Here is a 12,704-nt window from a genome sequence, read left to right on the forward strand (position 1 = left end):
CTCGTTACCACAATAATAACGTAGTTACTGTAACGCGTTAGTCAACACTGGTGAGAGCTTTGTGACGTTTACCGTGTTTGGAGTCTCAAGTTAGTTTGTTGTCTTGTGTAGTTAGTGTGTAGTGTAGTCGTTTTGTTTTGTGTGTCAGTTCTACTAGTGAACGTCACAGTTGCTGTCTTAAAGCCACCAAAGGCAGACTGCAGTGTAAACGCTGAGTGACACACCTGCTGTCAGACCTGCAGGATTTATCCCTGTGCTGTTCTCATCTGTGTTATAGTGACACAAACTATTTTTTGGAGTTGCATAAATATTTTGTGTGCCTTCTTATTTGATGCAGAACACCTGATTGTTCTGTAAACAGTTTTAAATGGTTATATAAAAAACGTCTGAGCCTTGGCTGCATTTTTAGGTAAATAGTACCATATAACTTTGTTGTTTGCAAAACTTGTGCATATTTTTAAAAAATGTACGATTTGTATTTGCATTTCAAGTTATGAAAATGATTCGTTAAACATGCTTTTGGTTTTTACAGTCAGAAATATCACTTTGTCTGAATTTAGATAAATTGTGCTGATAATTTTATATCAAAATGGGTAAATAACAGATTGGCAAGATAAACAGTTTTTAAAGGTGAAATATAGAGGCCGAATCAAAAGTAGTCAAAAACGGCCAGTTATACCCTGGACCCCAGAGGGTTAAAGGCTAAAAGCAAAGTTGTCACCGAGTACTGTTTATATTTGTGTGTATTGCTGCAGCTTTTTTAAGTATTAACTTGGTGCCTTTGGGTGAAATAATGGTAATATGACTGATCCATATGCTCACAAAGAATAGCCACTTGTTTCTGTGCTACCAAAAGTTCCCCGGCTTTCATTCAAAATGTGTTTATCGTCAGCACCGACACATTAAACTACTTAAACATTATAAATGTGTTCAAGCTCACACTGAGGCCTGTGGGGCACAATCAGCCACTGAGACAGTTCACACATTTATGTGTGTTTGTACATGAATATTTCATACTTTAAGGGTGCCTGTTTATTTAAGGGAGATGAACAAAGTACATTGGAATTGCACATAATAATATCATAGATGATAAATTAAATAGATTTTAAGTAGATGCTTGTGCATTCTTAAAGTCTCATATGTTGAATTGAACTATGTGATCTGTTCAAAGCCTCCCAGTCAGTGCTGTTCTCCATGACTGTCTGACTGTGCATGATGTTATCAGCACAAACACTTTAAAAGTGATCATTTAGGACTTCAGCAATAATACAGACAGCAATGTAGTTAGCAACAAAGCAGTTAGTTTTATTGGGAATCAACTTAAAAAACAAACAAACATCAGTCTCCTATTTTCTATCACACAGGAAAGAAGCATCAATATCTGATAAGACGTATTTATTTATTTATTTATTTATTTATTTTTTTTTTGGGGGGGGGGGGGTTCAACAGGAGAAGAATATCTCTAACAAGTTGATTTGTTCACATCTTAATTTTTAAGTGAAATGTGCATTTTGAGTTTATACACCATGTATATAAGGCGACCGTCCTTTTGCAGTATTTTTGTGTGCTGTGTTTTTCTGTCTTAACAAAAGGGGAACAAATGTGTTTAAGTTCACCCAGCATGATTTGTTTTAATTTTCACATGGTCTTACTGAGGTAATGCGAAAAGACTATGTGCACCTTAGCATATGCTACTTCCGGTGGCACCCAAAATGCACACAGATGGAAGCAAAAGGTGAACTTAAATACAGCTTTAATGCTGGACGACAAAACAGAAAACTGGCTGAAGTAAAATACAAAATAAACTTACGCAGGCAGACAGAACACACAACATGAATGAGGGTAGATCGCAACACTTTTGCAAATATGTAATGTCCTGATAAATCGAGCAGATATTTGAAGTTTACACAGCTACATTCTCGACTGAAAATATCTTAAACATTTATTTTGTGACCAAGAAAGAGTAATATTAAAACAAAGTAGCTGCCGCCATTGTTGGAAACTAGAATTCTGGGTTAGATCGGGCCACAAAGAATACACCCGACCCATCCTTCCAATCTAGGGAAAAGGACACATTTGGAGGAGTCTTTGAGGTTGGACAGTCTTCGTTGCGTTGCTGTAACGTTATCGACCTACAAATGCAGCCTGCAAAGGATGCAGCCCCTGAATTTGGACACAGCTACGATACTGGAGACGGCTTCTTCTTGTTTTTGTGTTGAACACTAGTTGACCTGATCGTGACTAGTCAACGAATCGTGGCAACCCCAGTTGTTATTATTGGATGACTCTACACAGGTTTAGCTGAGAGGTCGGTGACAGAAAGTGATTATAGGGTTGTAGCTTACACCGTCCCGATCATTGTGTTCTTATTTCTTAGAGCAAAAGAAGTGTCAGTCTGGACAAATGAACAGAAAAACTAAACAGAGGCAGATTCTGTTGGCATTGATAGTTTTTATATTGTCATTTGTGCTAAAATATATAGATATATAATCATTGCCTTTATCTGTCCTAATATGGCTATAATTATGAAGAAGTCAGACAGTCAGAGGATTTATTTTCAACCTTCTACTATTTCCTTTATCTGTGTCTGTGCTGACAAAATGTGCTTTCTTTATTTAGAGTGCAGCTTAGTCCAGAGATGAGCTATGTTATACATTAGGAAAGCACCATGTTCTGTTTCTTCTAAAGTGCAAGACTTCACACCTTTAAATGTTTGTTTGAGACATGACTTATTACAAGTTCCTGTTTTTATAGTTTAGCAAGGTGCTTGTTTCTGCTTTTCTGCATACCTCATACACACGGTTTAAGTTCATTGAAAGGTCGCGTGTCTATGTATGGTATAGCTGGAAACACACACACACACACACACACGCACACACACACACACACACACACACACACATGCAGTCTGAGCAGAAGAAAAGCTGCTCTGGAAACATGAGCAACAGTTTGACAGGTGACCAGAAAGATGGTGAAGCTCAGCAAACACGAAGCAATTTGATACCAGAACAAAAGAGAAATGTCTCCCAAGAACAGCAACGACTTCACAGTTTAAAGAAGAGCGATGATTCATAACCATCAAAGAGCAACTCAGAGGATAAACAGAAGAAAAGTGATTTGATTGAGAGGAGAGTGATTCTCAGAGACGGTCACTGAACAGGAGACGTGACGACTTTCAGGACGCCTCACTGACATTCATTGATGCAGATGATGATTTGACTGTGACTAACCCGAAGATAACAGTTATATTTGTTACAATTTATGATATTTTGACTCTAAATGATGTATTTTTTATTATCGTAAAGCATTTCTAAAACCAGTAACACTGAGATTTTATCCACTTCTGTCTGTAGTTTTGTGTCATGGTCACAAGTCTGTGAAAACAAAGTGAGTGTAATCTCTAAGAGTTCAAACTTAAGTGCAAATTAAAATATTTTGATGAAAAAAAAAATCATAAATGTTTACATGAACCAAATCACAAAAACTGGAAGATGGAGGATGGAAAACATGGAAAACAATCAGGTACTGAGCAGAATTAAAGTGTGGAAATGTCACATCAGGTGTTCAGCATTAAAGGGGACATGAAACACTACATGTATAAATGCTGATGTACATCATGGAGCCCAGCTCTCAAAAACTGACACAGATGTAACTCTGACTGTGAAGCTTCATTTAAGAAATAAGTGCTTAGAGTTATAAAAAGATGTTCAGCACCATCTTCTGTCAGTACAGAGCATCACATCACCAGGTCAGTTGGTTCGTTTCAGTCAAAGACTCACATCAGTTTATGTTAAGTAACTAATAGCAGAACCAATAACTCAGTGAAAATAAGGACACTTAAACTAAACATCAGTTTAATGGGGTCACTGTTGTGCTGCTCTCAGCTGCAACAATGAGTTTTATGTTAAAACGGAGGACATACTGTCTGCTTTCACCGTCTGTCTCTTTAGCAGTAAGAGGTTCTGCGCTGTTTGGTTAGCTGCACTGACACAGGAAAATCCAGCTGTTAGCTGTAATGTTCAGGTCTGTGAAGCACTTTATGAACGAGGACTTCATGAAGGAGAGTCTGTTTGACATGTTTTGTGAACTTTACGTTCTTATTTCTTAAATCCAGTTTCACAGACAGTTACATCTGAGTCAGTGTTTGAGAGCAGGGCTCTAAGATGTAAATTATCGTTCATACATGTGGTGTTTTTTAATGTCCACTATAAAGGACAATATAATTTCATGCATTTGAACCTGTTTTACATACAAGAACATGTTTGAGTAAATATTTAACTATTTTTCACGTAGAACCACTTAACAGTGTCCCAGCTGTAGATCTTCTGTCGTGAGCTGAGAGAAGAAGTGTTTCTATAATCTGCTGCAGAGGACTGTGGAAATGTTTGCTGCATAAATCAGCAGCTACAAACACTGAGAACCTGCCTGGATATCAGCATAAGGACGTGTGTGAGGGGTCACTGGCTGCCCCTGTGTCTGTCCCACCTGTGTTGGAGAACAATAAGGTTTATTATGAAAGCATTGTCTCCCCTTGATGCAAAGTGAAGTTCTGTTTTGTGTTTGAGTCTTTACAGGTGTGTAATGTTACTGTACCTTATAGGATTTGTTCAGAAGGCGGAGACAGACTCTGTATCTGTGTGGACGAGGAAAGCATCTGGTTTTACTTTCATGTAAACATCTGGCCTCAGACACATAACTTATCATTTGTAATTTGTTCAGTGTTGTAAAGATTTTTTTTGCAAAACATGTGAAGCTGAAACACTTCTCCATCTTCTTCTGTATCAGTAAAAAAACATTAAGACCTCTCCTGGGAACTGACAGTGACTTGAAAAAGTATTCATACCCTTTGAACGTTTACACATTTTGTCACCTTACAACCACCAACTTAAATGTTTTTATTAGGATGTTCTGTGATAGACCAACACAAATAGTGCAGAACTGTGAAGTGGTATGAAAATGATACATGGATTTCAAAATTTTAAGCAAATAAAACTCTGAAAAGTGTGGCATGCATTTGTTTTCAACCCACCTTCGTCAATACTTTGTAGAGACACTGCTCGCTGCATTTACAGCTGCAAGTGTTTCGGGGTTTGTCTTTACCAGCTTTGCACATCTACAGACTGAAATGTTTGACAATTATTTGTTGCAAAATGGCTCAAGCTCAGCCAGACTGTGAACAGCAATTTTCAAGTCTTGCCACAGATGCTCAGTGGGATTTAGGTCTGGACTTTGAGCCATTCTAACACAAGAATATTCTTTGATCTAAACCAGGGGTCGGCTGGTGTCCTGCAGGTTTTAGAGATCACCCTGGGTTTGCAGTTGTAGCATGCTTTTTCCATTTTTGGATGATGGATTGAACAATACTCCTTGAAATGTTCAAAGCTTGGGATATTTTTTTATTACCTAACCCTGCTTTAAACTTATCTCCAACTTTATCCCTGACCTGTCTGGTGAGTTCCTTGGTCTTCATGATGCTGTTTGTTCACTAATGTTCTCTAACAAACCACTGAGGCCTCCACAGAGCAGCTAAATAGGTGACTTCTGAAGGTAAATGAATGCACTGGATTTTAATGAGGGATATCTGAGTACAGGTGGCTGAAAACAAATGCACGCCACACTTTTCAGATTTTTACTTGTTTAAAATTTTGAAAACCATGTATCATTTTCATACCACTTCATAATTATGTGCTACGTTGTGTTGGTCTATCACAGAAAATCTCAGTTTAAAAAAAGGTGTCAAAATGTGTAGAAGTGCAACAGGTATGAATACTTTTTCAAGGTACTGTAAGCTCATGCTTTGTTCAGATTGATCAGAAATGTCCAAGTGACGAGTTTAATGTTGAAGGAAGTGATCAGAGTAAAATACAGCTTTATTATCCACTTAGCTTTGGTCCAGACTAATAATTGGCTCTTAGTGCAGTGGCACTTTGATATCACTGTAATGTGTTGTCATGCTAATAATGCCAGTAATAGATTACTTTGGCTTGCAAAGCAAACGTGTAGCTTACAAAGAACGATGAACATATGTTTTAATTCTTCATTTGTTTGGTGTTTAACTGTTTTCCCATCTCACTAAATACACAGATTTAAAAAGGTGAAAAGAACAAAATAATACATTTGAATAAATGTCTGTGTTTTCTAACATGAGAAAAATGCCGCTGGACCTAACTTATATTAATAAGTCCACCCAAAATTAATTTCATACTAATTAAAAAAACTTTCCAAACCAGGTTTTCTTTTTATAAAATTAACTTTGGTGTACTCACTCTTAGTTCTAAGATCTTTAAACTCAATAAGAGAGGAGGTGACGTCATCGTATTCATCTGAACCTGAAATGTTCATATTTTTATTTACAGGTTTGTAAAAACATATCACATGAAATTAGTTTCATTAAATCAAAAACAAGTTTCATCTCTAACTGCTCTGTGATTTTCAGCACATATACTGTACCATTTCTGTTGTTTTTCACTTGTGTGACTGATTCATAGACGTCAGCAGTACCTAAAGAAAAAAACAAGCCAGGCTCACATTAATCATTTTATTACAGTTACACTAAAGATCAGAGCAAACACAGAAACACTGTGTGAGTCAAAACCAGGACTGTAAGATCTTTAAATGTTCTTTAAAAAACTGCTGAACACAAACTGAACCTGATAAATGTTCGTGTTAATGGAGGTTTAATAAAAGTCAGTATCCATCCATCCATTCGCTTCTGCTTATCCTTTTCAGGGGCGCTGGAGTCTATCCCAGCAGTCATAGGTCGAGAGGCAGGCTACACCCTGGACAGGTCGCCAGTCTGTCGCAGGGCTCACACACAGGGACAGACAACCATTCGCACTCACATTCACTCCCACATTCACACCTATGGGCAATTTAGATTGATCAATTAGCCTTTCCCCACTAAAGTCAATATTAATAATGATAATAAAGATTGTTTTAAATACTGACCATGTTGAAGAGAGCCGTACACATGAGTTTCATTCAGGTTGACTCCATGATTTGTGGAGGAGCCCGGACTGTGACTCTCAGACTGGATCGACCTAAAACAGGAAATAAACACAATTGTCATGGTCCTCGGTCTTTTGACCCAACGGTTTGTGTTTTTCATTATTATGATCTTGTGTTTGTTCTGTTTGTGTACTGGGGTTTAGACTTTTTAGTTCCTAGAGTTTGGTTTCTGTGTTTCCTCTGTTTAGAGTCTGCACCGTGTCTCTGTGCATTTCCTGTTTTATTGTGAAATCCATGTCTTCTGTTAGTGTGTTCAGTTTATGTTTTCCCCTGTCTCATCAGTTCAATTTGGTTCAGCTGTGTCTTCCTCCTGTTTGCTATTCCACGTTTTCCTCTGTGTGTATTTATAGTGTGTGTCCTCGTGTGCTTGTTGCTGGTTCGTCTGTGTTCTTTCCCTGCATCATTCTGTGTCGTCCCCCGTGTCTCCCTGCATCATCATTTTGCCTTTGCTGTTTCTGTTTGTTTCACCTCTTTATGAATAAAACTCATTTGCATCTCAGCTGCCTGCATATTGGGTCCTAATTCTCAGCCTCCACTCATCTGCCACGGCAAACGTGACAACAATACATTCAAAAGCAACTGATGTTTGTTTAAAATAATAATAAAAAGTATTTTACCAACCTGGTGAAGCAGGAATCTGTAAGATAAGATAAGAATACTTTATTAATCTCAGAGGAAACTAAGTGGTCACAGTGGCTCAAAGACAGTAAGAACAGTAACTGACTAAACTAAATAATATAATATATCACAAAGTATGAATATTAATGCACACCACAAAAAGTAGAGAATTTCAGTTCTGTTGTACCAGCTGCAAATGGCAGCATTTCATCGTGTAGTCGATGGATGTTAGTAGCAGCAGGTATAGAGTATTGCACATTGAGATATTTACAGACACCAGTGTGTGCATGTGTGCTTTCACATGATGATGTATGTTGTAGAGTCTGACAGCAGCTGGAAAGAAAGATCTCCTAAATCTCTCCTTCACACTGTGGGTGCAGCAGCCTGTCACTGCAGGAGCTGCTCAGTGCTGTCAGAGTGGCCTGCGTGGGGTGGGAGGTGTTATCTAACAGGGGTGACAGCTGAGCCACCATCCTGTCACTGACTGCCTCCACTGGGTCATGAGGACGTCCCAGAACAGAGCTGGTCTTCTTCATCAGACTGTTCAGATTCTTTCAATTACAATTATTATGTTTAAATGTTTCACTGATATTTTGTGTCATCAGATCAGAATGAATGTTTGAATATTTAAAGTGAATGTAGTAAATAAACTCTGTAAAACTATCTAATAGTGAAATGTTCATATTTTATTTACAGGTTTGTAAAAACAAGTCACATGAAATTAGTTTCATTAAATCAAAAACAAGTTTCATCTCTAACTGCTCTGTGATTTCCAGCACATATACTGTACCATTTCTGTTTGTCACTTGTGTGACTGATTCATAGACGTCAGCAGTACCTAAAGAAAAAAACAAGCCAGGCTCACATTAATCATTTTATTACAGTTACACTAAAGATCAGAGCAAAAACAGAAACACTGTGTGAGTCAAAACCAGGACTGTAAGATCTTTAAATGTTCTTTAAAAAACTCGTGAACTCAAACTGAACCTGATAAATCTTTGTGTTAATGGAGGTTTAATAAAAGTCAATATTAATAATAATAATAAAGATCAGTTTAAATACTGACCATGTTGAAGAGAGTGGTACTCATGAGTTTCATTCTGGTTGACTCCATGATTTGTGGAGGAGCCCGGACTGTGACTCTCAGACTGGATCGACCTAAAACAGGAAATAAACACAATAAACTCAAAAGTAACTGATGTTTGTTTAAAATTATAATAAAAAGTATTTTACCAACCTGGTGAAGCAGGAATCTGTGAAAGAGACAAATGTTATTACACATGTTTGTCATGTATAAATTGTTCCACTGATATTTTGTGTCATGAGATCAGAATACATGTATATGTGTGAATAATTAAAGTATATGTAGTAAATAAACTCTCTAATACAGCATGAAAAGAAGAGGCTCTTACACTTGGACTGTCTGCAGCGATACAACAAGAGCAGGAGAATAATAATGAGAGAGACTCCACAAACCAGTCCAACCATCAACCACACAGGAGATGAAGAGCTGTCAGCTCCTGACACAGTTACTGTAACAACAAACAATAATTAATTATTAATAAAGTGTAAAAGAAGAACTCCGAGAGCACAAATCTCTGCTAAGGCAGCTCACTCTGTTGACAGCATTTACTTTCAAAGAAAAAAAATTGTATTTTCAGTGTATTTTTTTTTTTTATTTGTACTGTCAGAAGTTTGTAGTTCAGTAAAAATAAGTCCAAAGGCAGATTTGTTTCAACATGACAACAAGGGCAGATGTGAAATGTAAAAGTGAGGTCAGAGGTCAAACAAATATAATTTAAATCTTTATACAGTATTTTCTATATGTTGACAAGACACAACACCTTTGTAAGAATCATAGTTTCTGTGTCATAAGGATTTTTTTTAGTGATAAAGTTGACCTTGAAGACCTCGGTGGCTGTAGCCAAATGTTAATGGATAGTTAACATGACTGCAGCTCGTCAGTGAGGTAACCAGGCAGGTCTGCTGGGATCCTTTCTAGGAAAATAAGATTTGTATGCTAACAGATTTTCCCCTTGTTTCAGTTTCTTCCTGCTTCAAGATTCGTTTTCATGCCATCATTCACCTCCAGTCAGACGCCTGCCGCCTTGGATCATTGCCCCCCTTTTCACCACCACCGCTGCCCCCCTCGGAGCCTCTTCCTCACTTGCCTGCCTGCCCATCATTCAGCAGTTTCCACAGACCTCTGCCTTCATCCACTAAACCCAGCTAGTCTGGACTCCAAGTAAGGCATTGTTGCAGCCACTTTATGAACACTCTCTGTCTTGTCACATTCCCTCAGATTTCCTGCCCTAACTGCTCTCTCCTCTCCCACAGATCTGCCGCCCTCACGCTGTTATGTCCGCTCCTCTGGCCTGTCTCTCTCACCTCAGTTAAGATGTTTTTTGTAGGACTCACTCCTTAAGTTTAGGTTCATTTATGTTTTGTTCTTGTTGACTGAGTCAAAGCTCACAATCTGTTGTGTTAAATTATTTATCCTTTGTTTGATAAAGAAACTTTCACTCATACTTCCTCTGCTGTTTTCACCTGAGTCCATCACTTGAGTCCTGAACCACAACAATATTAAACCTGACAATTTAGAGACTATTACATAATAGTTTTACTAAAGTTCTGACTAAATAGACTCAGGTGGCTTCAAACATTAAAAGAGATAATATGATGTTATTTCTCAGTCATGAAACTCATTTACAAAAACACATCAAATGTTTTGTTCCTGCTCACCTTTAACTGACATCCAGCTCTGTGCTGACTCTCTTCCTGAGTACTGACACCTTGTAGAAAACTTCATCAGACTTTGACACTGCAGACGATCTTCAGCTCCCTCGGGTATCATTTTGAATAAGTTTGTCATTGTGATAGAAAAACACATTGGAAGTATTTTTTGTGTTCTCAAACTGCAGCTCAGACTAAACAGAAGCTCCCTCAGTCACAGGATGAACAGGACTCACCAGGATAGGACCATTACCATCATCTGTGACACAATCACACACAATGTTTCAGTCAGACCAGCTGGTGCAAACTTTGAGAAAAGCTGTGAGTCGTTGTCTCATGATCTACATGCAGACCTGGTTTTCTGAGTGATTATGAGGACTGGAAATATAGTTGGGATGTTCCCTGCAGGAGTCAAATTATTGACGGTGACATTATTGAATGGTTGAAGGTGAAATTGTAAATGTTTGTATGTTTGTGTTATTTTGCATGACGTGTTCCCAAATTTCTCTGAATTGAGACATTAAAGGTTCATCTAATCTGATGACAGAGATGTTGAGCTTTGTTGAGTTTATTCTGACAGAGAAATATAAAATACTGTTGGCAAATATGACAAACTGGATTATGAAGGATGAAGAGAAATTAGACAAACAACCAAGAATATTTTGATGCTTTGTTGCCTGAAATTGTCTGAAATTCTCAGGGTTTTTTTGTGTTGCCACATAGAATTACTTCACATAGAGCAAAGCTGAGACAAATGTTCATGTGACGTCTAAATCATTCAGATCCAAGAAGTAAATGTCTAATAACATACTCTGTACAGTGATGTGACTGCACTGCTGAACTCTCCTGATCCAGACTCACACAAGTACACTCCAGTATGTGACTTTGATGTGTAGATGTTACATGTGGATCCAGTCATTCTCCAACAGTAAGAGAGTCGGCCGTCCTCAGAGAACTTCCTCACTCTCCACTCAGTGAAGAGTTTCCCTCACAGGTCAGTGAGACAGAGTCAGAGGTGAAGTGTTGCACTCTGTCAGGACTCACTGTGAGAGACGCTGCTGAATGAACATCTGGAAACAACATGCAGTGAAGAGACAAAGCTCACAGATGTTAGGATTCAAAAGATCACAGTGAAAATATTGTTTGTTTGAAGCTTTTGTTTTTGAAATCAAATTTAATAGTTCAATATGATAAAGGTGTTGTTTGGTGAGACAACACTGAGTCTGACAACAAGCCCTGAATCACACAGACAGTCAAATCAGTGGAAAACAAAAAGAGCCGAATACTGACATGTTTAAGATGATCTAACCACATGCTTTATCTTGCTGGCAGCTCATGTAGAGCTTGGTACAGGTCATGTGACATCATGAGCTTTGAGTCATCACTCTCAGCATCATCCACCTGATACAGATCACTCTGAACACACTTCAGTCATTTGCTGTAATGTTTCTGTCATAATTCTGTGATATTGTCTGTTTCACAGATTCCTTCTACAGTGAGATATTTTGCAGCAGCAGGACCAAAACTAAAAACCTTTGAAGTATATTTTAAATGAACAATAACAGCAGCTGTTATTTGTGACGGTCTTCTTCTAGCGTCCATCTGTAGTCAGTGTTTGTCTTGTATTTGTCAGAGCTGTTAATCTGCCTGCTGACATCTTTTGTTTCTTTATAACTATATTTGACTTTTTTATCTGAACACCTACCTGAGCACTAAACAAAGAGTCTTAACTGTGTAAATCCTGTCTGTGCACTAAGTAAAAATATCAGTACAAACAGTACACATGAGTTTAAATATCAAAGTAAAAGTATCTCAAGAGAAAACATTTAAAAACCTCATAGATGTCTTTTGTTTTTCATGTTATCACATTAAATAAAACTGAAAATAAGAAAAGGAAACGAAGAATTCAGTTTGGTTTTGATCACAGAGAGAAAGGAAAATATTCAGTTCAGTTCTTCTTTTGGTGGAGTTTTAATGTACACAGCATAAATGGTTGTCATGGAGATGAGGATTTTAATGCGTCTAAATGTTAGTTGAATAAAAATGATGACCTAACATGAGCTCATTGAAAGGACAGAGAAAACAAACTGACCTGCAGACCAGACAAACTCTGGTTGACTGTGATCAGTGTGATACTCTGGGTCTCCTCTTCCAGCTCTGCACACATATCCTGCTGTGTGTGTCTGTCCATGAATGATGTAGGAGTCTGTGCAGTCCCACTGCCATCAGGTAGCAGCTCATAACTGGAGGATTTATAGTTGATGTTTTCAGATCAGGAACAGCTTTTATACCCAGTAGAAGATTCCATCCTGAGAGACGGATGTTCAACCTCACAGTTCAGAGTT

The 12,704-nt window shown here is 37.9% G+C and overlaps 1 protein-coding gene across 1 annotated transcript; it reads right to left on the reverse strand.

Moving 5' to 3' along the window:
• Positions 1-4,235: 4,235 nt before the first annotated feature.
• Positions 4,236-10,480, reverse strand: LOC120742793. The gene is made up of 11 exons (XM_040046235.1): positions 10,369-10,480; positions 9,039-9,158; positions 8,864-8,879; positions 8,693-8,784; positions 8,417-8,464; positions 7,630-7,645; positions 6,949-7,040; positions 6,451-6,501; positions 6,267-6,329; positions 4,594-4,633; positions 4,236-4,485 (listed from the first exon to the last, which is right to left on the reverse strand). Exons 1-10 carry the CDS (start codon positions 10,478-10,480, stop codon positions 4,608-4,610), a joined length of 636 nt encoding a protein of 211 aa, XP_039902169.1. The 3' UTR covers positions 4,236-4,485; positions 4,594-4,607.
• Between the last annotated feature and the right edge of the window lie 2,224 nt (positions 10,481-12,704).

Source organism: Simochromis diagramma, unplaced genomic scaffold, assembly GCF_900408965.1.
Source record: "Simochromis diagramma unplaced genomic scaffold, fSimDia1.1 OVJJ01000388.1, whole genome shotgun sequence".
Classification (NCBI taxonomy): domain Eukaryota; kingdom Metazoa; phylum Chordata; class Actinopteri; order Cichliformes; family Cichlidae; genus Simochromis; species Simochromis diagramma.

Excerpts from the sequence above, each read along its gene's own strand:
- LOC120742793 (XM_040046235.1), bottom strand. The coding sequence starts at position 10,480 with ATGATACCCGAGGGAGCTGAAGATCGTCTGCAGTGTCAAAGTCTGATG. Across the intron at positions 6,330-6,450 it reads AGTGAAAAACAACAGAAATG|GTTCAGATGAATACGATGAC; the intron begins GTACAGTATATG and ends TGAACATTTCAG. Across the intron at positions 4,634-6,266 it reads TAAAGATCTTAGAACTAAGA|ATACAGAGTCTGTCTCCGCC; the intron begins GTGAGTACACCA and ends TCGTCCACACAG.